Source organism: Melopsittacus undulatus, unplaced genomic scaffold (genome assembly GCF_012275295.1).
Source record: "Melopsittacus undulatus isolate bMelUnd1 unplaced genomic scaffold, bMelUnd1.mat.Z mat_scaffold_219_arrow_ctg1, whole genome shotgun sequence".
NCBI classification, from domain to species: Eukaryota; Metazoa; Chordata; class Aves; order Psittaciformes; family Psittaculidae; genus Melopsittacus; species Melopsittacus undulatus.
This window is the reverse complement of record NW_022994167.1, coordinates 69,100-92,499: the sequence shown is the minus strand read 5'-3', so window position 1 is coordinate 92,499 and position 23,400 is coordinate 69,100. Positions and strand designations below refer to the sequence as shown.

At 37.6% G+C, this 23,400-nt stretch overlaps 1 protein-coding gene across 1 annotated transcript in view; it reads right to left on the bottom strand.

Annotated features, from left to right (window-relative positions):
* Window positions 1–10,631: 10,631 nt before the first annotated feature.
* The window catches only part of LOC117438393 (disks large homolog 1-like), a gene marked incomplete at its 5' end in the record, with an annotated part of 59,229 nt that continues 46,460 nt past the window's right edge, over window positions 10,632–23,400 (bottom strand). The window contains 5 exons of the mRNA XM_034073932.1: window positions 10,632–10,749; window positions 12,915–13,041; window positions 18,856–19,000; window positions 21,625–21,761; window positions 22,425–22,594. Of these exons, the coding sequence (XP_033929823.1) occupies window positions 10,632–10,749; window positions 12,915–13,041; window positions 18,856–19,000; window positions 21,625–21,761; window positions 22,425–22,594 (697 nt within the window). The remainder of the gene's footprint in view (window positions 10,750–12,914; window positions 13,042–18,855; window positions 19,001–21,624; window positions 21,762–22,424; window positions 22,595–23,400) is intronic.

The following is a 23,400-nucleotide window of genomic DNA, read 5'->3' as shown; positions in this document are numbered from 1 at the left end:
TAAAAAAGTATGCCCCTAGCTTCCCTCTTCCCATCTGTCTGTGGAAAGCCCTTCTTTTAGCAGGGCCCACTTTATCTGTCAAAGCAGGATTCCTATGATGAGTTTTATATAACTACAGATTTATAGTCTTTTCTCCACTCAGAATTTTCAATTTTCCTTTCATGGTGCCAACAAAGGGAGAAATGGTAGTGAATTAGGATGGCCACCACCACACTGATCTTGTATTAACCTTACAGTGGTTTTCAGTTCTAAGCTTCTGAGGCAGGACTACAACAGCATGTCTATGACTGAAGTTGTACTTATGAGTCTAATCATGTACCACTAGCCCATATTGATAAATTCATAAGTACCATTTGTTTTGCATACCTTTCCTTGTTACAGACTGTACTATAAATTTAAGTTAGCAGAAGAGGCTGTGGAGTATAGCATATTGAGTACTACCACTCAAAGACACTAGCAAAGAGGTTACCCATTAAAATGCAGGGACCACAATAAAAGCATCAGAAATTATTTTTGGGGAGATATCTGGCTTCAATGCTTGTCATTTTATATTAATAAGAAAGACCCAAGAGAGACCACAATGTATTCCACATGCTATTGGTGGCTTTCATGCACTCTTAATGAGTAATGAGCTTGTACTCCATAATCACCTGAAAGACTAGGCTGATGGCATTTCAAAACAGATTAGAAAACCTGCATTTGTACTTAGTTAAGAACACCTCCTGCAGAGCCTGCAAAAATCAGAAAGAGACTGGATCCAGTCACTGCTGAAGTGAATTCACCAAAAATATTGTTGAAGATTTACCACACATTCACAGCTTTTAAAAGGCTGCACTACTCAAAGACAGACAAACAATTTTATTCATTATGTCAGAGAGCAGAAGTAAGGTTTTAAAGGATTAAAACATGTATAAGCCGCCTTATAGCATCTATCAGGACTATATATATAGTAGAACCCTTCTTCTAATCTTAATGGGCCTGATTTTAAAGATACTTTAACTCACTAATCTGGATTACTTGCAAATGAGTAGAATCAAGTATAAACACACAGGAACAAAGGTTTGGAAGACTTAAAGACCACATATTCCAAAGCAGGATTTTTTGTAATAAGTTTTTATTCTATGAAATTGGGATATATTTACCTTTTAAACTACCTTTGTTTTTTAGCTACCCTCTTGATACAAAACTAATACTGAAAACTAAGTATTGCAAAAGCATTATTGGCTTTGTGCTACCCCAGCTGGACTTCTACCGATAGAAGATTTACAATGCATTTCAAGACAAATGCTCAGAAAATAATCTTAGCTTATACACATGAAAGTAATACTATTTCCCAGGGCTTAGTTACCTCTGCTTTAAATTCCAACAGAAAACACTGCATACATGAAGTGTCAATAACACAGAAATTGGCCAAATACTGGCCACTGAAAGGTGAGTTCTAACAAAGCGTTGTGTTTTTTATTTTTCCCCTTTTGACTCATTTGTTTTAAAGAGAGAAAAAAAAAATTACAAAGCTGTCATACTTGGATTTTATTTTCAGTAGATGGATACATTCTTTCAAAACAAAAAATACATGAAAATCCACCTAAAAATCTGGCTAACAATATACGAGTATATACGAGTTGGAGACAGAGGATACAAAGAAGGCAGAAGTGCTGAATGCTTTCTTTGCCTCTGTCTTTACTCCTGCAGACTCTCCACAGGGGCCCCAGATTCCTGTAGCCCAAGGAGTCAGGACAAAGGAGGAGTTTGCTTTGGTAGATGAGGATTGGGTTAGGGATCAGCTATGCAATCTGGACATCTATAAATCAATGGGTCCAGATGGAATGCACCCACGGGTGCTGAGGGAGCTGGCGGAGGTCATTGCTAGGCCACTCTCCATAATCTTTGGTAAATCGTGGGAAATGGGAGAGGTGCCTGAGGATTGGAAGATGGCAAATGTCACACCAGTCTATAAGAAGGGCAAGAAGGAGGACCTGGGTAATTATAGACCGGTCAGCCTTACCTCTGTCCCTGGAAAGGTGATGGAACAACTTATTCTTGACTCCATCTCTAGGCATATTAAGGATGAGGGGGTTATTAAGAACAGCCAACATGGTTTTATGAAGGGGAAGTCATGTTTGACCAACCTTATAGCCTTCTATGAGGAAGTGACTAGGTGGAGGGATAATTGTAGAGCGGTAGATGTGGTTTTTCTTGATTTCAGTAAGGCATTTGATAGTGTCTCCCACAGCATTCTCATAGATCAGCTAAGAAAGTGTGGGCTTGACGATCAGGTAGTGAGGTGGATCAAGAACTGGTTGAAAGGAAGAAGGCAGAGAGTTGTGGTCAATGGCACAGAATCTAGCTGGAGGTCTGTGACAAGTGGAGTCCCTCAGGGGTCAGTGCTGGGACCAGTGCTGTTTATAATCTTCATCAACAACCTGGATGAGGGAACTGAGTGTACGCTCAGCAAGTTCACTGATGACACTAAATTGGGAGGAGTGGCTGACACACCAGAAGGCTGTGCTGCCATTCAGCCAGACCTGGAGAGTTGGGCAGGGAGAAACTTGATGAAATTCAACAAGAGCAAGTGTAAGGGTCTTGCATCTGGGGAAGAACAACCCCATGTACCAGTACAGGTTGGGGGTTGACCTGCTGGTAAGTAGTGAAGGGGAAAGGGACCTGGGGGTTCTGGTGGATAGGAGGATGACCATGAGCCAGCAATGTGCCCTTGTGGCCAAGAAGGCAAATGGCATCCTAGGGTGCATTAGAAAGGGTGTGGTTAGTAGGGCAAGAGAGGTTCTCCTCCCCCTCTACTCTGCCTTGGTGAGGCCGCATCTGGAATATTGCATCCAGTTCTGGGCCCCTCAGTTCAAGAAGGACAGGGAATTGCTTGAAAGAGTCCAGCGCAGAGCCACAAAGATGATTAAAGGAGTGGAATACCTCCCTTATGAGGAGAGGCTGAGGGAGCTGGATCTCTTTAGCTTGGAGAAGACTGAGGGGTGACCTCATCAGTGTTTACAAATATGTAAAGGGTGGGTGTCAGGATGATGGAGCTAGGCTTTTTTCAGTGATATCCAGTGATAGGACAAGGAGCAATGGGTGTAAACTGGAGCATAGGAGGTTCCATGTTAATATCAGGAAGAACTTCTTTACTTTGTAAGAGTGACAGAGCACTGGAACAGGATGCCCAGGGAGGTTGTGGAGTCTCCTATGTTGGAGATATTCAAGGCCTGGCCTGGACAAGTTCCTGTGTGATGTAATCTAAGTTACACCTGCTCTTGCAGGGGGGTTGGACTAGGTGATCTTTGAAGTCCCTTCCAACCATCGGGATTCTGTGAAATTCTGAGTAGTTTTAACTGACCTATAAATCTTGAATACATTTTGCGAGGGAAACCCCTTATTTCCTTTAATAAAACAAAAAGAGAAAATGTGTGGTAACTACCTATATAGAATCATAGAATAGTTAGGATTGGAAAGGGACCTCAAGATCATCTAGTTCCAACCCCCCTGCCATGGGCACGGACACCTCACACTAAACCATACCACCCAAGGCTTCATCCAACCTGGTCTTGAACACTGCCAGCGATGGAGCATTCACAACCTCCCTGGGCAACCCTTCCAGTGCCTCACCACCCTAACAGTAAAGAATTTCTTCCTTATATCCAGGCTAAACCTCTGCTGTTTAAGTTTCAACCCGTTACCCCTTGTCCAATCACTACAGTCCCTAATGAATAGTGCCTCGCCAGCATCCCTATAGGCCCCCTTCAGATATTGGAAGGCTGCTATGAGGTCTATATGAACAACGTAAGTTCAGAAGCAGAGGTTTTACCAAAATACTTTGAAATCTTCTCTTGGAAAGATCCACACTGATCCACCCAATCACCTAAGAACTTGGAGCTAATCTCATCACTTAACTGACTTATTACTCTTTTAGAAATGAAATGGATATATAGAGATGGATTTAAGATGAATTGGAAAGAGAATGTTAGTGTAGATTCTAAACTCTAAATAACAGGCAGCTAATAACTCATAGGAAAAGAGACTGCTGCACTAGTTAAAATCATAATTTTATTTTTTTGTATATCAAGTGGATCCTTGAAAAAAAAAAAAGTGCTGCTACTTTTCTGAATTTTGCCGCTGCTTTGAGGGAAGGGCATGGGGACCAGTGAATGACTGCTGATACACATTATAAGCCTGTTTAATTTTTCAAGTCCCTCCAACAGCAGGTGTCACAATTAAGTATAACATTAACTGCAATTACAAACACATTAGTTGCCCCATTCTGATCTTGTAGATTATAAGTAAGGAAAAAAAATGTTCAATACACAAAACCATTTTCCATCCAAACTCAACCAAATATGGTTTTATGTTTATAATGTATCTATTTGGCTATTTTTCTTATTTTCAGACACTTAAATGCACTCAAGCTATAATACAGTTATGCAGCCTACTGGCACCACATATCCTTTCTGAACAGCAAAACCTAACTTTGAAGGAATTCTGAATTTTGAAGTAACAATCTTACTATGTCATCCTCAAAACACACAAGAAAGTTTCAGATTACCTCTGTAGTGGACATAACAATGGAAATGGCAATGTGAAATGAAGGGAGGGCCCTCTTAAGTGTTGTACACCTCTAGATAGCCCTATACTTCCCCCTTGCTGCTTCTCTCCTCACTACAGCCTCTTCAAGCACTGAGACTCCCCACATTCCTCTACCTCTGCTATGTAGCGTGATGGAAATTCTAACCACCTCTTAATCCCCACTCCCAGGAGATACACATATATCCAAATTGCCTGGAGCTTCCTCTCATTCTTCCACACTCATACACAAAGTTTCCTTGCTACTCTATACCTGTACAAAACTCAAAGAAGGACAACAGCAATGTGCACTGAGGTGTCTCTGTAACAAAAAAATGAAATGGGTCAGGAACTTCTATAAATGAAAACGGTTCGTCAAAATGCTTTTGTGCACTGAAGCATCATCACTTTCTTTAAAACTGCTGCAGGTCATGGTACTTCATTTCCAGTGGAACTCATAGTAAAGCAAAACCCGTTTTTATTAATGAATGTTGTCTTGAAAGGAGATAGAAATTTGTAGTACAAGTGAGGGAATAAGGAAAAGCATCTAAATGAAGAAGAAAACAAGAACAATACCCCGACTTCCCCACTACATTTTTTGCAGAATAACTCCCAGACTTTCCCAAATTTCTGCTCTTCCACATACCACAGACCCCTCTTCGGCAATATCCAGCCACAGAAGGTTCAAACCCAATGATCTGTGCAACTAGGGAGATTTTATATACACACATGTGCATATATGTAATATAAAAGGATGTACAAGTACAACCCAACTGGTGACTCAACAGTTTATAAGAGTACCTCCTAGACAAGCTGCAAGATAAAGCATGGAATCTACAAGAAAAAATCACAGTCAGTTTGACTCCAGTTGTGGCACTACTGTACCAAAGTGGTACCTGATGCGTGAGCCAAGTTTGTAAACAGGAAAATACCTTCACATTCCCTAGCTGGCTTTTAGCTATCCCGAAGGGTGCTGGTAAATTGCTGTAATTTGATTCAGTACAGTAGGAAAATTTTGTAAGACATCTCTCAAATTTACTGAACACTGCTGGAAACTAAATGAATGCCCAGATAGGTATTTTTAAAAATGAGATTACATCTGTTTTCACCCAGTTCTGTAACTAAGGATCATCTTTGAGATTTAAGGGAAAAAGCAGTTATGTAATTTGAGCTGGGATATAATACAAGCAGTATCATTCAACCATATCAGGCCTATCCCAAATCCAGCAACCAGTGTTTCATAAACCATGGATTGAAGAGACATACTGAAAATTCAACCCTTTCCATGACAGTAGTTTTCCCAAGATTAAATTTTCTGCAGCCTACTCAGGACTTTTCTGTGAAAGAACTGCTTGCAAAAATCTTCTTTCCCAAAAATCTGAGGAGAAAGACAAATGGGTAATTTCTAATAGAGTTAATGTGGTAGGATATGAAAACATAAATTAGCATTCCCCACCACATCCATGAACATACAAACCATTGCATAAAATTAAAGGGAGTGAAGTGAGTTGGTCCCAAGTGTCTTCCAAATACTCCTATTATACTGAATCTATTCACATGGTTATAATGAACTCTGATGGATGTCTAGGATCTCCTTGGTCTCTCCTAGCTGTCAGCATCTCTTATAAAATCTTGCTGGATTTATAAATATAAATAAAATATGCATACAATATAAGCAGTTGCAACTGATGCTATCTATCTTTACGAAGACATTTGAGAAAACACCAACAATGACAACGATGTTACGAACTCTTCATTTTAATACTTGTTGATACTTTTTTGAACACCATAAACAAAAAGTGGAGATAATTTTATATATATATGTGTAATATATATGTGTGTATATAATTTTCCCAACTTAAATTATTCAAGTGAGAGGAAAAGAAGTCCATCTGCAGCTATAATTTAGTAAATACGAAGATGATCAGAATGCACACACACTTTTATGAAGTACATTCAATCACAGAGAATCACAGAATGGTTTGAGTTGGAAGAAACGTTTGAGATAATCCAGTTTCAACCCCCCTGCCACAGACAGGGACACCTTCCACCAGAAGAGGTTGCTCAAAGCCCCATACAAACTGGCCTTGAACACTTCCAGGGATGGGGCGCATCCACAGCTTCTCCGGTTCAAACCTGTTTCCAATGTCTTACCACTCTCACGATGAAGAACTTGCCCCTGATTCTAAAATCTAAATCTCCCTCTTTTTCTGTTTAAAGGCATTTAAACAGAATTGTCCTATCCCTACATGCCTTTGTAAAAAGTCCTCTACAGCTTTCTTGTAGTTCTGAAAGAAGATTGCAGCTGGAATTTCATTCATTGACTTTTTTACAAGCAGTAAGTAAGAAAAAGGCAAGCAGAGATGTCAAAGTGAGGTAGCAGTAACAACAGCTCTCTGAGGTAGACTGGCCATTTGTCAATTCATATTTTTGCCTCCAACTAGAATGAATCTCTATCTCATAGTTACACCTTTGCTTCACAGCATACTTCAAAAGGGTAGAGTAAGCCCATGCTTCCAGTATCTGTGAATGGAGATCTGAAGCACTGTTTCAGACAGTCATGCAGACATAAGCATCTTAAAAAAAAAAAGGGGGGGGGGGAAATCTTTTCTTTGTTTAATATGTCAGATGTCTGCCCATAATCTAGGATAATTCAAGTAACATTTCACTCATGCATCCTCCCAAATGGGCCCTATAAATTCTTTGAGAACTGCATTCCCAATACATCTCAAATGCATACAGTCTTGTTCTGAATGCTTCAGTAATCATGAAGGAGAGTACAGCATTAGGTCTGAAGTCTATAAATGACAAGTCATGAGAAATTGCTAACAGGCAGCGTATGCTGCTCTGGGCAAATTTTTGTGCAATGACTTAAAATCTCATCAGTAAGTCAAGCACCTCAATACATGTTTTAAGAAAATCAGTCATCTACTTGGACAAGCAGTAATGAAAAAAGCTGTTATTTCCAATGCAGAAAGAAAAGGAACCATCCAAAATGCTTAGTTCTCTTATCCTGAGAGGAAAAAAATGTTCTTTCAGAGCATGAAGGGATTCTTTTCTTTGTAAAGAATTTTCTAAATCCCAGAAAAGATGGGCTGAAAAACTGCTACTTTTGCATGAAGTCTGGATATGTTTTTTTGGTAAGGAAAACAAAAAAAATCACAAAAAAATAGAAAAAAGAAAAAAAAACAACAAAAAAACCCCACACCACCCCACTTGTATTCTCAGATATATTCTACCACAGAAACATCTGTTCTGCTACCAGGAGACACGTCTCAAAAGACATTCCTGGCAGAAGTGACCAAGAATGCCCTCCCTGAACAAAAAAAAAAGTGGCCAGATGCTCAGAAGGCCAAGTCATGGGCAAATAAAAGCACAAGTTTTACTTATCACTAAGGGTGAGGGATCCCTGCACAAGAAGCACGGTGTAACGATTTGACCTACATGTTACAACACTGAAGAGCTAAGCAGAGGATAGGTCAAGTGTCTCAACAGAAATATTTGACAATTCTGATACAAAGCCAAAACAAATACTCCAGAAACAATGCTGATCTTACTATTCCTTCTAAAAGGAAGTCTTGGAGTGAGCACTCCTAGAAAATGAATCCTGGAACAAGAGCAATCTACAGATTCAACATGTGAACAAGATGCACACCCTCAAGACAATACAGATATCAAGCAACATGGCTGACTGCAGGGATCTGACCATGAACCAGACACAAACGGATCAGCTGGCCTTATTACTGACTAGTAAGGCTAACTGACCTAGAGTTCCTAAGTTAGTGAAGATGTATGATATTGATGCAGATGGGTAGGGAGAAGAGGGAAATGTGAAAGCAGATGTTTCAAAGACATGGAGAGGAAAGGATAGAAAAAAAAGAAACAGAAGAGAACAAATAAAGAATGAAGAACAAGTGCACTGCAGTCAACTACCTAACAATTTCAATTAAATGCAGCAGTCTTGCTCAGTGTCCAATCCTAATAAACACACTTACTCCTTACCAGTACTGTTAAACAAAAGGTTTAAGCAGAAAGATTTAGTGATGGGCCATTCATTTTAGCAAAATCAGTGAAGTTGTTGATCATTACAGTTCATAATAAGACATCAAAAATGTCTTATTATATAAACAATAATATATTGGTTTACAGACTTAGGGTGAGCATATGATTTTAGACTACTGAATTTTTAAAAATTGAAATGTGCCGTAGAAATACAAGAGGACAACTAGGTGTATTGTGATGATGTAGTATTAGCTTCTGCAGAACACATAAGTATGGTTCATCAGCATCAGCTGCAGTCTAATCTGACCAGAAGAAATCGCTGTATAAACAGAAATACAAGCTCAATATTAAACAGAGGAATGAAAACCTGAGAGTCTCCTTAGATCATCTAATTCAACTCAACAGAGAAGGAATTATTCTTTTATCCTTCTACCACTAAGGAAAATAAAGGTTGAAGGGCAATTGTGAAATACAGAAGTAACAATGTTCTGGATTTACTGTCCTAATTTTCATGTTATGCCAGTGTTAAACATTTACTGAAGAAAACAAAATTCTGAACAAGATTAGAGCAATAAATGTATCATTCTGTCATACTAACACTTGCACATGTTCCTATCTGGTTGCTTGCAATTATGCTAACAAGTATGTGTCCATCATTTGTTTCTTCTCTCCCAGAAAGAGGCTGTGAGGTTAGAGGACAGCTTATCTTTTAGACAGATTATCTTTTGAGTTTCAAATTGCAGAAGTGAACTTGAACATGAGGCAACACTTACCTTCTGGACGGTACTGAGCTACAATTGTTACTGCTTGGCCTGCATTCTTCAGGGCTGCTGCTGCCTGTTCATGTGTTGCTGCTTTTTAGATCTACTCCATTTTACCTACAAGTAACACAATAAAGCTCTTTATCAAAGTAATTATTTCTGTTTATCATCACAGAACAGACTCATGAAAAAAAGAAACAAAAACAACTGAATGCAAACTAGTTTCATGCCATGCGAGTTTTCCCTGTTTCCAATATTACTGATCCTTACTCAAAAGCAAAATCAATAAATCCATTCTCACATATACCCATCTGTTAAGAAATACTGTAACTGACATAGCATACTTAACGCAACTGTATTTGCTAGGTCAATTTTCTTCTTGTTTAAGACCCTTTTCTTTCTTTTAAAGGAGATGCAGCGAATGTTACTTTCTGTGATGGCAAAAAGGTGAGGTGAAGAACAGGGCTTCAGTGATCTCTTTAGTCAGAAAGTGTGCCTACAGACCACTGTGTTTAACATCCAGTGGCAGACCACGCCCTCCATGCTGTGGGGAAGTGTAGCCTTGTTTTCAATGCAGCACATTTAAAAATAGCATCAGAAAAAAACTGAAGCAGAGATGTGTGTCACACTTCAGACCAAAAGCACTTTTCATAGTTCAAACTAACAGCTTTTTAGTAACAGCAGAGCCAAAATTTAAGAGGAATAAAAAAAATCCTCCTAAATAACTACCAAATTACAATGCAGCTGTCCAAGAAATGATTCTCCATAAATTAAGTAATTTCAGAAACACACCAGCAAAATCTTTGACCTTCAGTACCAATACAGAAAAAGCCCTTAGGCAGGTATGAGAGATGGATCTATTTAAGACTAACGGGAAGTCTGGCAGTTAACTCCAAGAAGCACCCCAATTTTAGACACTACTGCAAAGTGTCTCCAGCCTCAGTACAAGGCTTATTTCTGAAGTCTACATTATTTCAATTTAGATACACACACCCCTCAGCTACAGACATACAGATACGTTAATGTCTTAGCTGAATAGCATCACTGAGTATCCACAAAAGTGCTATTTTAATCAGGTTACAGATGAGAGGACTGAGGCAGTCTAGAGTCCTCAGATACTTTGGAAGTACATTGGCATCTGTTCCATTGTCTCAAATTTAGCTTCAGTTAATGGTATTCTTTGAATATAAATAATTAAACAGCATAATAAACAGGGAGGGGAAAACTTTCGTTGTTTAAATAAAAGAAGAAAGGATTCCTACAGAAATTATACGATCGCCTTTCCTAAGCTCTCCACTCAGGTCAGCTGGGCCCTCCTGCAAGGATAAAAGAGATGAAAATTCCTTCTCCATCTTCTCCTCCAACGATGTTGAAACCAAGACCTGTTGATCCTCGATGCAGGACAACCTTTCTGGGCTCCCTGAAAGAAAGCAATATGAGATCTTGGTCACCAGGCATGAATAAAAGTAAAATCAACAATTAGAAAATGTAAGGTTTTTGATGAGAAGTAGTTTGAAAATTTAGCATCAAAAATTACATATTTCTTAAGGCAACAATGTCATGTGTCCCACACCTCCGCACCCAGTCCTGCCCACCAAAGCTTAGACTCTCTAATAATAGGTTCTATTACTTGTATGCTTTCAATTCTGTTTCTAGATGCAACACAAAACCCCCTCCCTGTTGTTAGGTGAACTGAACAAACCCGTAAGTATGTATGTATGTAGTCTAAATTCCTGTTATGCTACAGTAATATTCAGCACCAAATGTCCCTACCTAACACTTTTCATATTGTTCAAGAGCCTCAATATAGCTCACAGTCTTACTCTAATGGTAACAGCATGCAACAAAATACTATTTTCCTTTTCTGTAATTCAAAGAACAAATTCTAATGGAAACACCAATAATGAAAAATACATCTTTACTGCTTTAATTTGACTCCAGCTGGTCAAGTAATAAATAGCAAAGACCAATTCAAGAAGCCCGTAAGCCCTCTTTGGTGGGGTGGGGGGGGAACAGAGGAGGGAAAAAGCAGAATTTATGGCATTCTGAAATATATTTGCAATTTATTTACAGAAACTGCAACTGAAAGTTAAATCTAAACCAAAGTGTTGCATTCTTTTCATAGGATCACTCTCCTGACTAGGATGAGGAGAGAAGAAATACTGACCCAGTTAAGCCAAGGCCCATCAACTTCTAATGCAGAAACGCTCCTTCCAAAAATCTACTAACCTGCTACTTGACGCAATACAAGAAAAGCATAAATAAATGATCTCAGAAACAGACATCTCTAGTAAAGCAAAGCAACCGTGCACTGCATTTGAAAAATCACTAGAGAGCACTAATGAGCAATTAATGGACATACTTGGAGATGTTAATTATTAATTTCTAGGATAAACTAAGTAGCTGCATTTTTTCCAAACCAACCATCACCTAATCCAATCTTTAAAAATCACTCCATTTATGCACTAGCTCTTAAATCAACTTTCAAATTCTTAAATTTCACCCCCTATTAACTATCACATTCATTTTTCAGAGTACTATTACATTACAAATAAACAACATTGAAAACTTCTGTATATTGCTCTCGATCACACTAACACGTTAATAAAAATGCTGCAATTGGAGAACATAAATATGCTGTATCTTTTAAAATATTACTCTAAATTTCTAACCCTCTTTTGAGAATGGAGGGGGTGGAAGAGGGAAAGGTAACAAAGAAAATCACCTAAGGTCTTCTCTGAATAGGTCTTGCATTTCAGTAGAAATCTAAAAACATTCTCTTACAGTAAGTTTAAACAAAAGCTATAAAACCGCAAATTCAGCAATGCTGTCAGCAGGACAGAATCACTTTGGTTTATATGTCACCTAACCCTAAAAATAGCTACAAAGACATACCCTACCTTCCAATATACTAAAATTAATTCTCCAACCTATAAGCTTAGCTTTCAATTCTGGGTAGAGTCTGCCTCAGAAACTGTGTGACATTATCTCTATCAGATGACAATGTGACACAGAATTCAGCAACAACATACTGAAAATGCAGTGTAATATCCCTATATACTTGCAGAACAGAAGGGTAACAGAATTAGAAGAGCTTCCTTTTATCAGGGATGATGAACAAAGGATTAATGGAATCTACTAAATCAGTGAAGGAATGAATGGGGCTGTTAATGGGAAAGGATTAAGAGCTCTGTAGCCTTTCTGGATTAACTAATCCATCAAAACAACTTGGGGTGGTGGCACAAGAAATAAAGAAAAAAACCAAACATTTTGCTGGCTTTAAAATAAGAAATAACCTCTAGTCTGTTCATACTACCATCCTAAAAGGCTCAGTCAACTCATGGAGCACTTTGGTAGGGCATTCTGATGTTAATACTATTCCTAGATTGAAAATCATGTGTATGTTTATAAACATACAAATATATCTAGTTTTATCCTTACAAGAATATTTACAAGTGTAAGAAACTAAGGTTTATTTATTGAGTATTATATAATCTTGAGTATTTGTTAGTATTTTGCCAACAAATACATCTTACAAGTTTCAAAAGTAAACTAACTTGATATGTAGCTTTGGTTATTCATTACCTGGTAATCTCATCATCTCCAAGCATTCCCTTGGGAATCGGTGAGTATCGCCCTGGTGATGCTGGGGGCAGAGACTGTCCCAGATAGGCAGATGGAGTGATATGGTTATCCACTGGCTGAGAATAAGCTTCCAAGATGAGTAAAAAATAAAGTAAGCATTAAAACAACGAGGAAAAGGATCTGAAGGAACTGAAACAAGGTATTATAAGGATGACCTCTCCTAAAAACAAAATAAAACAGTCCAAATAACAGAGTATAAATACAGTTCTAAAATACTGTCTCACATCTACATATTTCCTAGTCACCTCACCCTATGCCAGTAAACAAATTTTTCAGTCCATGTCTCAAAAAACTTTTCTTAGGATAAGACACTGTGGATAGCTGAAGTCCAAGAGGACAGTCTGGAGATTTATCTGTTTTTAAAGTTGCCTTTAACTTGATTGAAATCAATTAAGAATTTTGTTTTCTTAAAACAACTATGTTGGACCACCAGAGAAAAAACACAACATTTTAATGTTATATGTCTTTCAAATTGTCAAGCTGTCTACCTACTGCATTCCTTAATGTGGAGCATACTGGCATCTCCATAATTCTCAAGGCCATTCTGATTAACAGGTGTGAACAGGGCGGGATGTTACATTTCTCAGACATTAAACAAAACCATCTTTAATAGCACAGGTGCTATTTGTGATGCTAGCATGTGTTCAGCCAACAGCACACATCAGGAAACCAAGGTAGGATTATTCCACCTCCTCCTCCTCAAGGTCAGAGGCATCAATTTACTGAGAGGAATAAACCACATAGTGCAAAAAATTTCAATTGTACTGCAAGGGTCACTTGCATTACGGATTCATTGATTAAAACTAGAAAGGAGTACTAAAAGGATTTAGTCTAACCTCTTGCACAACAGGGGACAAATCTGATGCATGAAGTGTGTATGTTTATTTGAACCACACAACACTTACTAGAAAGTTTTAGCATCTTCATGTTGTTCTAACAAATCATTAAGAGGGTGCATTATATTTTCAAGTTGAATACATCAATTTTAAGTGTCCATTTACTAGGCGTAATCACACCCACCATCTCCTATTACGCAGGATATTCTGCAGTTGAAAAATCTTTTTCCTGGTGTAGGTTCTTCAAGATGTGAAGCTTAAACATGGAAAGTTGGGACACTTAACAGACTGAATGTTATTAAAGTTGCTGGTGCCTTTTCTCTTATTCACTTGCTGTATCTGACACGGTGATGGACCTTTGAGGATTTATACTAAACTTAAAGCATTTTAACTGAACAGACATGACGCAGACTGCAAAAGCAATGTGTATATTTTCATTTTTCTTTTCAGATCACTGACAGAACACATCTGGATCATATATGCATTTCATCAAGAGTATTTTTATATTATAAACTTGCTAAATAGCAAGTTCTCAAATCATCCAAATCTGCACTGAATTGATTCTGTATTATTCTAGATTTCTAGTAAATCATAGAATCATGGAATTGTGTGAGTTGGAAAGGACCTTCAAGATCATCTGGTTCCAACCCCCCTGCCATGGGCAGGGACACCTCACATATGACCAGGTTGCTCAAGACTGCCCAGCCTGGCCCTGAACACCACCAGGGACAGAGCATTCACCACTCTTTCAGGCAGTCTGTTACAGTGCCTCACCACCCTCACAGTAAAGAACTTCTTCCGTACAACGAACCTGAACTTCCCTTGTTTAAGTTTTAACCCGTTACCCCTTGTCCTATACTACAGTCCCTAATGAAGAGTCCCTCTCCAGCATCCTTATAGCCCCTCCCTTCAGATACTGGAAGGCTGCTATGAGGTCTCCACGCAGCCTTCTCTTCTCCAAGCTGAACAGCCCCAACTTCCTCAGCCTGTCTTCATACAGGAGGTGCTCCAGCCCCCTGATCATCCTTGTGGCCCTCCTCTGGACTTGTTCCAACAGTCCCATGTCCTTCTTACTTTGGGAACACCGAACTGTAAGCCTGTGTGCAGTAAATTCCATACATGGAGCATTACATCAATACTGTCCTACCCTTGAGCAACAGAGCAAGAGGTCAGAGCCAGATAGGGAACCACCTACAGCAACTTAATGCGTGGCATATAATATCTGATATTATATCTGATTAGCCAGATTGCGTCTCACTCTTTAAAGCTTTGTCACAGTATATGAGTTCCTTCAGCTTTCTAGACTCTGTTTCGTCATGCATTAAAATCTTCTATTAACAGCTTAGGTAGTTTAAAAGCACTAGACGATAAAGTAAGTAAGTGTTCTATTCAGATACACCAGCCCTCAATAAGTTGCATGCCCTGGTCTGGGACTGTGCAGAGCTTTTGGAAATTGCTACTCTGAATTAACATGTGGTTTCTGCAAAATTCAGAATCTGAGTGCAAGAGGTGGCCTTGTCCCCTTCTACAACACAGACAAAAGGAAGATTCCTCAAGTCAGCTTCATGAGGTCTACAGCAAAAAACAATGATTCATAGAAACACAGAATACCAGATTGGAAGGGATCTCAAGGATCATCTAGTCTAACCGTTCTATGCAAAGCATGACCTAGACTACATGTCCCAACAACCTGTCAGCCAAATCTTAAAATGTCTAGTGTCAGGGAATCCAACACTTCCCTGGGGAGATTATTCCAATGACTGACTGTTCTCATTGTGAAAATTCTTCCTCCTGTGTCCAGTCAGAATGTTCCCAGCCGTAACATGCCCATTACCTCTCCTCTTTTCCATGTGACTCCTTGTAAAAAGTGAGTCTCCATCTTTTTTGCAGCCATCTTTTACTGAAACATGGTGATAATGTCTCCCCTGAGCCTTCATCTCTCAAGGCTGAACAAACTCAGTTCTCTCAGCTCCTCCTCATAGGACAGGTTTTCCAGTCCTTGGATCATCTCTGTGGCCCTTCACTGGACCCTCTACAGCCTTTTTAGCAGTTTTAGCACTGCTTTTGCTAAAACCAAATGATGAACAAAAGCATTAATATTTGACAGGTCCCTAATTATTAAGAGTTGTTCAAGCCAGATGACTCCTAAAAACATTTTGTAAGAACAGATGCAACACATGTACACTGCATCTGCATTCTCTGCTCCCTGCAAGGATTCAAAGAATATAGATCCTACTACTTAATTCTTTCTGTCTGCCCCAGCACAATATGTAGTTTCTATATACAAATGTAACAGATTTGAATAGTTTAAAGTAAATTTCAAAACCCGGTTTTTAGCCACACTGGAGTTTTGCCTACGGATTTTCACAGCAGCTACCAAATCATATGGCAATACTTAAATCTCAATGAAAAAACATGTATTTTAATACAACAATGTATTTACATGTAATTTTACATACATTTTGCTTAAAGCAAGTGATACTTTAAAAATTACTACTGTAGATGTAGTTATTTAATTTTTCCTCAGAAAATTTTACAGCTAAAGCACAAAAAAATGAAATGCAGACTTCATGAACTCTTTTCCAATCAGTGAAAAATGGGGTTTGATTTAAAAAAACTGAACAACTGTAGCACAGTATAACAGCTCTTTGCATTCTGTTTATACACAATATCATCTTATTTCACAAAATGAATTTCCAATTGCTTTTAACGTATCAGTGGCAGCTATAATGATGCGTATTTTACAGGAAGTAATTAGATTTTTCATAACATTCTGTGTTCATTGACTTAGTACTTATCTGATTGTTTTTAAGGTTCCTAAGCTTTTCATTCAATCATGTTTAAAAAATACATACCACCTTATCCCGTCACACATCCTTATTTTTCATATTTTGTATCTTTTCCCCATGTAACTAAAACTCTGCTATCAAACAATGTAACAGCTTATTATTTCAGACCAGTGGACTGCTCCCTGCCAGCACTGGCTACCATCATTTATAAAGTTCCACATATGCTGCTTGCTTAGGAAAGTCACGTCCTTTCTCAAGGCTGATAGTCTCAGCACTGTCAAAGCAAACAAGGCATAAAAAGACTCTGTATGGAGTTTGTGGGGGGAAAAAAAAAAGCTCCTGTGCCTTTCCTAAACTATTTTAGCTGGAAATTATACCCAAAAATTATTCTTGAGGAATGTGACAGAAATAAAAGGCAAGCCATCACTTTCTGAACACTAAATCAGATCTAAACTTATACTTCCAAGTAAATATTATTACTGATGTAACTGATACAGGAACTGTGTTTTGAATGAACAGAAAATTACAAGCATAAAATGAACTTGCTTTGACAGGAAAAGTCAAAGATTCTCATGAAGAAACTGTATTTCCAAATCCACCCCCTCTCCCTTGCCATAACAGTTCTACACAGAAAAAAGGAAGATTTCCTATTGTTTTCCTATTATCTGCAAATTGAGAACACCCATCACACCTGTAATCTCAAAAATAGGAAATATAATTAAAACTTTATTGTCATTTACTGTTATTAAATAGTCTTCTCTTCCTGTATTTATGCCATTTAAAGAATGATAAGGCATTTATTATGTCTCTAGTGACATTATTCCCTACCTTGCAGTATTTTATTTCCCAATGCAGGATGGATATACTGTACCAATGCACAGAGACACAAAGGAAAAATACTTTAAAATTGCCTAGGAGTTGAACTTGTATCATTAATAATGTCTTCAAAGGATGCCTGTATACAAAGCAAATCCTCTGTCTCTTGAACTGTGTAGATCCTTTTCTGACTGATCTTCTACAGTATGCACTATACAGGTAATGGAGTTTTTAAATAGCAAGTTCTAGACCTTTTTAGTAATATTTCAGCTGAATAACTTTAAAAGCATTTATACTAACAAGATACTGGATTTTTTTTTTCCAAGATCCACTGAATGGCCAACATTTTCATATGTATTAGTGATGGAATTTACATTCCCTACTGACACAGGACTTACTACAGAAGTCTAAGAGCTATGATTATCCAACACTTTGGGTTCTTTACATATTGGTTCAGATTATATCACTGGCTTTTTAGTCCAAAAGTACTGTTTTGTTCAAATTAAGTAATACTTGGAACAGATCAGTGCTACACACCAATTACTCATATCTAACAGCAGGAAACAAACAAACAAACAAAAAATCCCTAAAATAACTCTCCCAAGAAGCATTTTATGTGACGAGTAAATGTGGTCATTCAGAAAACTCCACCTTTTCAGTCTTATATGATCCTCATCCCTTTCTCCAAATATGAAATAGCAATATTTCTCTTGAAGAAACAGTACATTAAATTCAATTTTTTTCTTTACACTGTAGTTCCACCCTTAATTTTCTGGATTCAGACATCTGACTTCAAAAAGATTCCTGTAAGTAGTACCCTTATGTAGACAAGAAATCCTTGGAACTATTTTCAATACAGCATTCACTGGTTTTTCCCTTCGAATCACCAAGTATGTCAAAACTGAAGTAAGATTTAAGTTAACACATAATCACACAACATCTGCAGACAGGCATCAGAGGTGAAGACCTCCCCCTTCCTCCCCATCCAGTTTATTCAAATAAGGGCAGCTCATGAAAAAGCAAGAAAACTGGAAGGGAGAGGGGGAAGTCAGAACATCACTAACCTCTACCTGAAATAGTGTTGTCTTTTGCTCAGTACACTGATGCAAATGCAATGCATTGTTTGTTACTCTTCACAGCCTTTGGGATAATGAGACACATGTTCTCCTTGTACTAATCGGCAAGTGATCAGAAACATTGAGTCACTAGGACTAGGCCACTAGTCACAGAAACACATGGAGCCCCACTGCTGCTGTCTTTTCAGTACATAAATTATGTTATTCTGTTCAGCATACAATTCTCCTGACTAATCAACTTTCTTGTATCAGATTTTTTCACTGTATAATTTTAAAAAGCTTTAAACTGTTAAAATACTAAAAATAGGTATGTTAAAGCCTTCAAGGAAAAAACAATTAAATCACAAAGATAAGCTTGACTTACAGTTCGTGATGTCAGGAGGGGCATAACTGTCATTCATGAACATGCTGGTGGGTTTTGCAACTTTCAGATAAACAAAGTCAGATGTGTTTTTTAAGGCAGTCACTGCTTCTTCATGAGTAACTTCTTCTAAGCAAACACTGTTCACCTAAAGAGAAAAAACATAAACAAATTCTCAACATGGAAAAATGTATGTTTTTCATTGGACATTCCCTGAAAGCTGCTGGAGCACTCTAGTCTGGCTCTGTCTTTACTAGGATCCATGTGCCACAGACAGTTGTTTGCACAGAAGTTACGTAAGAGATGCTTCACAGTGCTCTGAAATACAAGACAGGCAAATCTTTCCTCGAGAAATTATAATAAACTGTATTGACTGTAATATTGCAAAAGCAGCACATATCTTTGGAAAACTAATGGGACAAATATGACACTCAAAATGCCCTAAGTATGCACAATCACAGCACTGACACAATATGCTACTACAAGCACTAGACAGAAAAAGTTACTTCTAGTACGAATATATCCCACATACTCTTGTCATGGCATAATTAAGCTCTAGACATTACAATGGGACAACATATTCTTGCAAGAAGTAAAGTAGGGTTCAAAACTGGAGAAGATCCCAAAGTGACTGGTTTCCATGCCAAGTAACAAGAACTAGTTTAATTTTACAAGGGAAACTCTATCACTTCAGTTAAAACAAACAAACAAAAAATTCTTTAACAATTTCTGCATCATATAAAGCTTTAGTAATTGAGTTACTGTCCTCTTTTCCATATTTTGAAGAGGAAAGCAATTTCTGCAGTTTGTTCCAGGCAACACGAGAAACAGGGCTTGTCCCTCACTGAATCCGAAGGACCAAAGACACTTTCCTTGGATGACTTCACTTTATATACCGTGTAAAAACAAATGGGCATTGTCAGCTGTTATTTGTAGGAAGAAAACTACTGGTTAAATATTTTCCATTTGTACTTTCTTAAAGTTTCCTAAAAAGTTTCTAAAATCCTCTTACTGGTTTATTTTTATTTTTGAACAGCTTTAAATTCCAGCCACTCCTGGTGACGGAAAAGGTATTTTGCAGTGCATTGACAATGCAGTACAACTTAAACACACACGGAAAGTTACATTCTGCCAAATGTGGCAGCTTATCTCTACATTAGTGGTCAAAGCTTTAACTAGGTGAAATTCTACTAACCAGAAGATATTATAGATGACATTTTACTCACTTCTTTCCTAATTTAATGATTTCAGGGAATAATTACATCTACAATAAATTAGAACATCATGTTCACTATATCAAACTCCACATTGCATATGCTCCTTACATCCCCAAAACAGTATTTCATATTACTATAGAGTTACTTTTATTTTGTCAAGCATTTTTTTTTAGTGGCTGAAGTTATACTGGGCAAAGTAATTTGTCACAAAATTCTGATATTTGCAACAATTCCTTATTCCTTAAAATAAGGAGTTAAATAAGTTACAATAAAAAGTTTTAGTCCTTAAAACCTTCCATGTATTTTACAATACAAGCAAGTTATTTCTTGTACAGGTGACAAATTATAACACTGGAAAGCAGTATGTCAATAAAAACAAATTTTCTAGTGCCCATGCATTGCAGGGGAGTCCTATTATCAAAAAGTTCCTATGACGCAGATTTTAAAACCTAACATATTAACAGCACTATCATCAAGCAGCTGGGTCTTGGCTTTGTTAATCTGCATGGCATATGAAAGTGTGCAGTTAATAGGAAATATAACATAGTGTATATATAGATAAAATATATAGTAAACAATCTCTGTTTTTTACTCCCAATTCTCATATTAAGGTCTCATGTCTTGAACTGATTTCACAGAACTACATTTAACACGAAGATCTCATTCATAATACTTTAAAAAAAGCAGGATTCTGTATCTGTAAGGGGATTCAGTTTTTCCAGCTCTGTATTTTTAAGCAATAAACTTATCCAAAGTCTTTTTACAGATGGGAAACTGCAGTAAACATTTCGAGTCAGTTTCTTACTGATCAAAGAGCAATAGAGTGCATATTCTGCTGTCATCTACTCTGAGTAAAGATGTACTCAGAGCTCCTACAGATGCAGGTACTGCTTGGTAGACGTAGGAGGGGAGAGCAGCTACACTTACAAGAGTTCAGTTTACAGCTCAGAAATTCATTCAGAGCCCGGCTCTGGCTCTTGTTTTCCTAGCTGGACAACTACATTTGCAGACAGAATTTAAGAAAGCTCAAAGTTGTTTTTCTTTGTGCATAGAAAATTCAACTTCAAAGTATTTTAAGCTTAACCCCCTTTACCCCCCCCCAAAAAAAAACAAAAAACTACCCCAGTGAAAGCATTAGAAACACTGAAATTCAATGTAAGCAGCAGTTCCACTGCAAGCTGGCCAGCCACCAGTACAAGGAGTTCCTTTCGATTATTATTCTTTGAAAAGAGAAACAATCCCATTGTAAGCTGGTTTACAAGCCTGTCACTCAGATCCCAGGAAAATAAATGCAGGCATCAGAAATAGACACACAAATTTTCTATGAAACACTGGGCTGAGGAACAGATTTCTTGATGAGAGGGTGTTAAATGCTAGAGATTTAACACTTATCAGTGATTTTCTGGCAATATCAATTTTTTTACCAATTTCTATAAAATAACACTCTACCAGCAGGCTGCTTAAGCACAAAATGAATCATGCCCTTACTGGGCTTAAAAGTGAATGACCATTAAAATAAATTAAAAAAAAAAAAAAGCAAGCAGCTCTTTCTTACAGCTAAAAGTTTGTCTCCAATCTGAAGCTTGCCATCCTTATGTGCTGCCCCGCCTTCAATGATTTTGGTTACATATATGCTGTTGTCTCCAGGTATATGCTGATTTCCCACACCACCGGCAATACTGAAACCAAGACCTGCTTGAAGATAAAGTCATTACTCAAGAAACCTTTTAGCATTCATTAGATTCACATTATTATGTTCCTAATAAAGCTACTTGTATCACACCTACACATAACAAAAAAATATGAGGCTCTAGCTGAAGCAATACTGGATGCCTTTCCATGTGAACTCCATAATTTCCCAGAAAGTTCGGGAAAATACGTAACATTTACAAAATTTCTGAAAATCAAAAGCTAAATAATTTATGTAATACTTTGTGAGAGATGCTCACAGCAGAGCTAAATCATCACCACTGACATTTAAAGAACCACTGTCCTACATTTACACATACAGAAACAAAGCAATACTTCGGTTTTTTTTTTTCATGTCTTCAAGACCCTTTCTGGATAATTTAATTAAATATTTTATTCCCATTTGTAATATATTTTCAAATTAATAAATGTTATCAGAATAACATTTTCATCACTTGAAAAAAAAATATGCATTCAACAAAAAAAGTTCAAGACACATGGATGAAAATCCAGAAGCATCTGAGATGCCATTATTTTATCTTTCATTATTCTGTATTTCCTTTAATTTTATATGCAAGGTTCTATTTTATTTTGGAAAATAAATGCAGAAATCTATCATCTACTTTATCCTTCTTGTGAAACAGAAGCTGTGTATTTCCTACGTACCTTTAGGCCCTTTTACAAGTTTGATTTCCACTATTTTTTCTGTGACTGGTTTTCTTCTTTTGACATACAATCTTACAATTGATCCCGCTTCTTTCAGTGCTTCAACTGCTTTACTGTGTGTCACATCACGAACATCCACCTCATTTACTCGTAGAATACAATCGTTAACCCTAGAGACAGAAACAGTCATGTTCAGCTGTTGTGTTACAGCAGAGCAGACAAATTAGGAGCCTAATATTTTATCTACAGAACACTATACTTATTATTTTAGACAGTATTTTGAGCTGAGGTTTGTACAAACTACCTTTTGTTTAGGCCTGTAAGAAAGAATAAAAAAAAAAATCAGAACCTAGAAGACACACAATGAGAACACACTAGTTTTAAGCCATGAAAGGAACAAGTCAACTTCCATTCCTGCTTTTCACAAGCTGTTTAAGGGCTGACCTTCCATTCTATTTAACATGTTGCTATAATAACACTGAGCTCTCATTACACCAAGAATAATGCCTGACCCGCCTGACCCACCTGTCACCAGGTTCTGCCAGATGTACCTCTGACAATGGGCAACAGCTAAAATGAAGCCTTGGAATACACTTACTAGGACTAAAAACCCTAATGCGTCATTTGCACAGAAAATGACAGGGCAAGTTTGCGACAACACAAGGGAAAAAAGCTGGTCCTATAATCAGATGTGGGTTTTTTTCCATACAGTAATACAGGAATATACTTAAAGACTGTTCTGGGTTAGAAAAAATATTCAACACAATTTGTTATTAACTTCTAACAGTAGCCTCCAAGGCTAATTTCAAGTATCACTTGCTACCATCTAGTAATATGCCAACATTTCCTCACTAGGAGTTCAGTAGTAGTATCAGTCCATAAATAAGAAAATGGGGCATACTGGAGAAGGAGTACTCAATTTAAATAAAAAATACTGCTTCTGAAGATGTGCAGTATCTTTGAAAAATGAAGACAC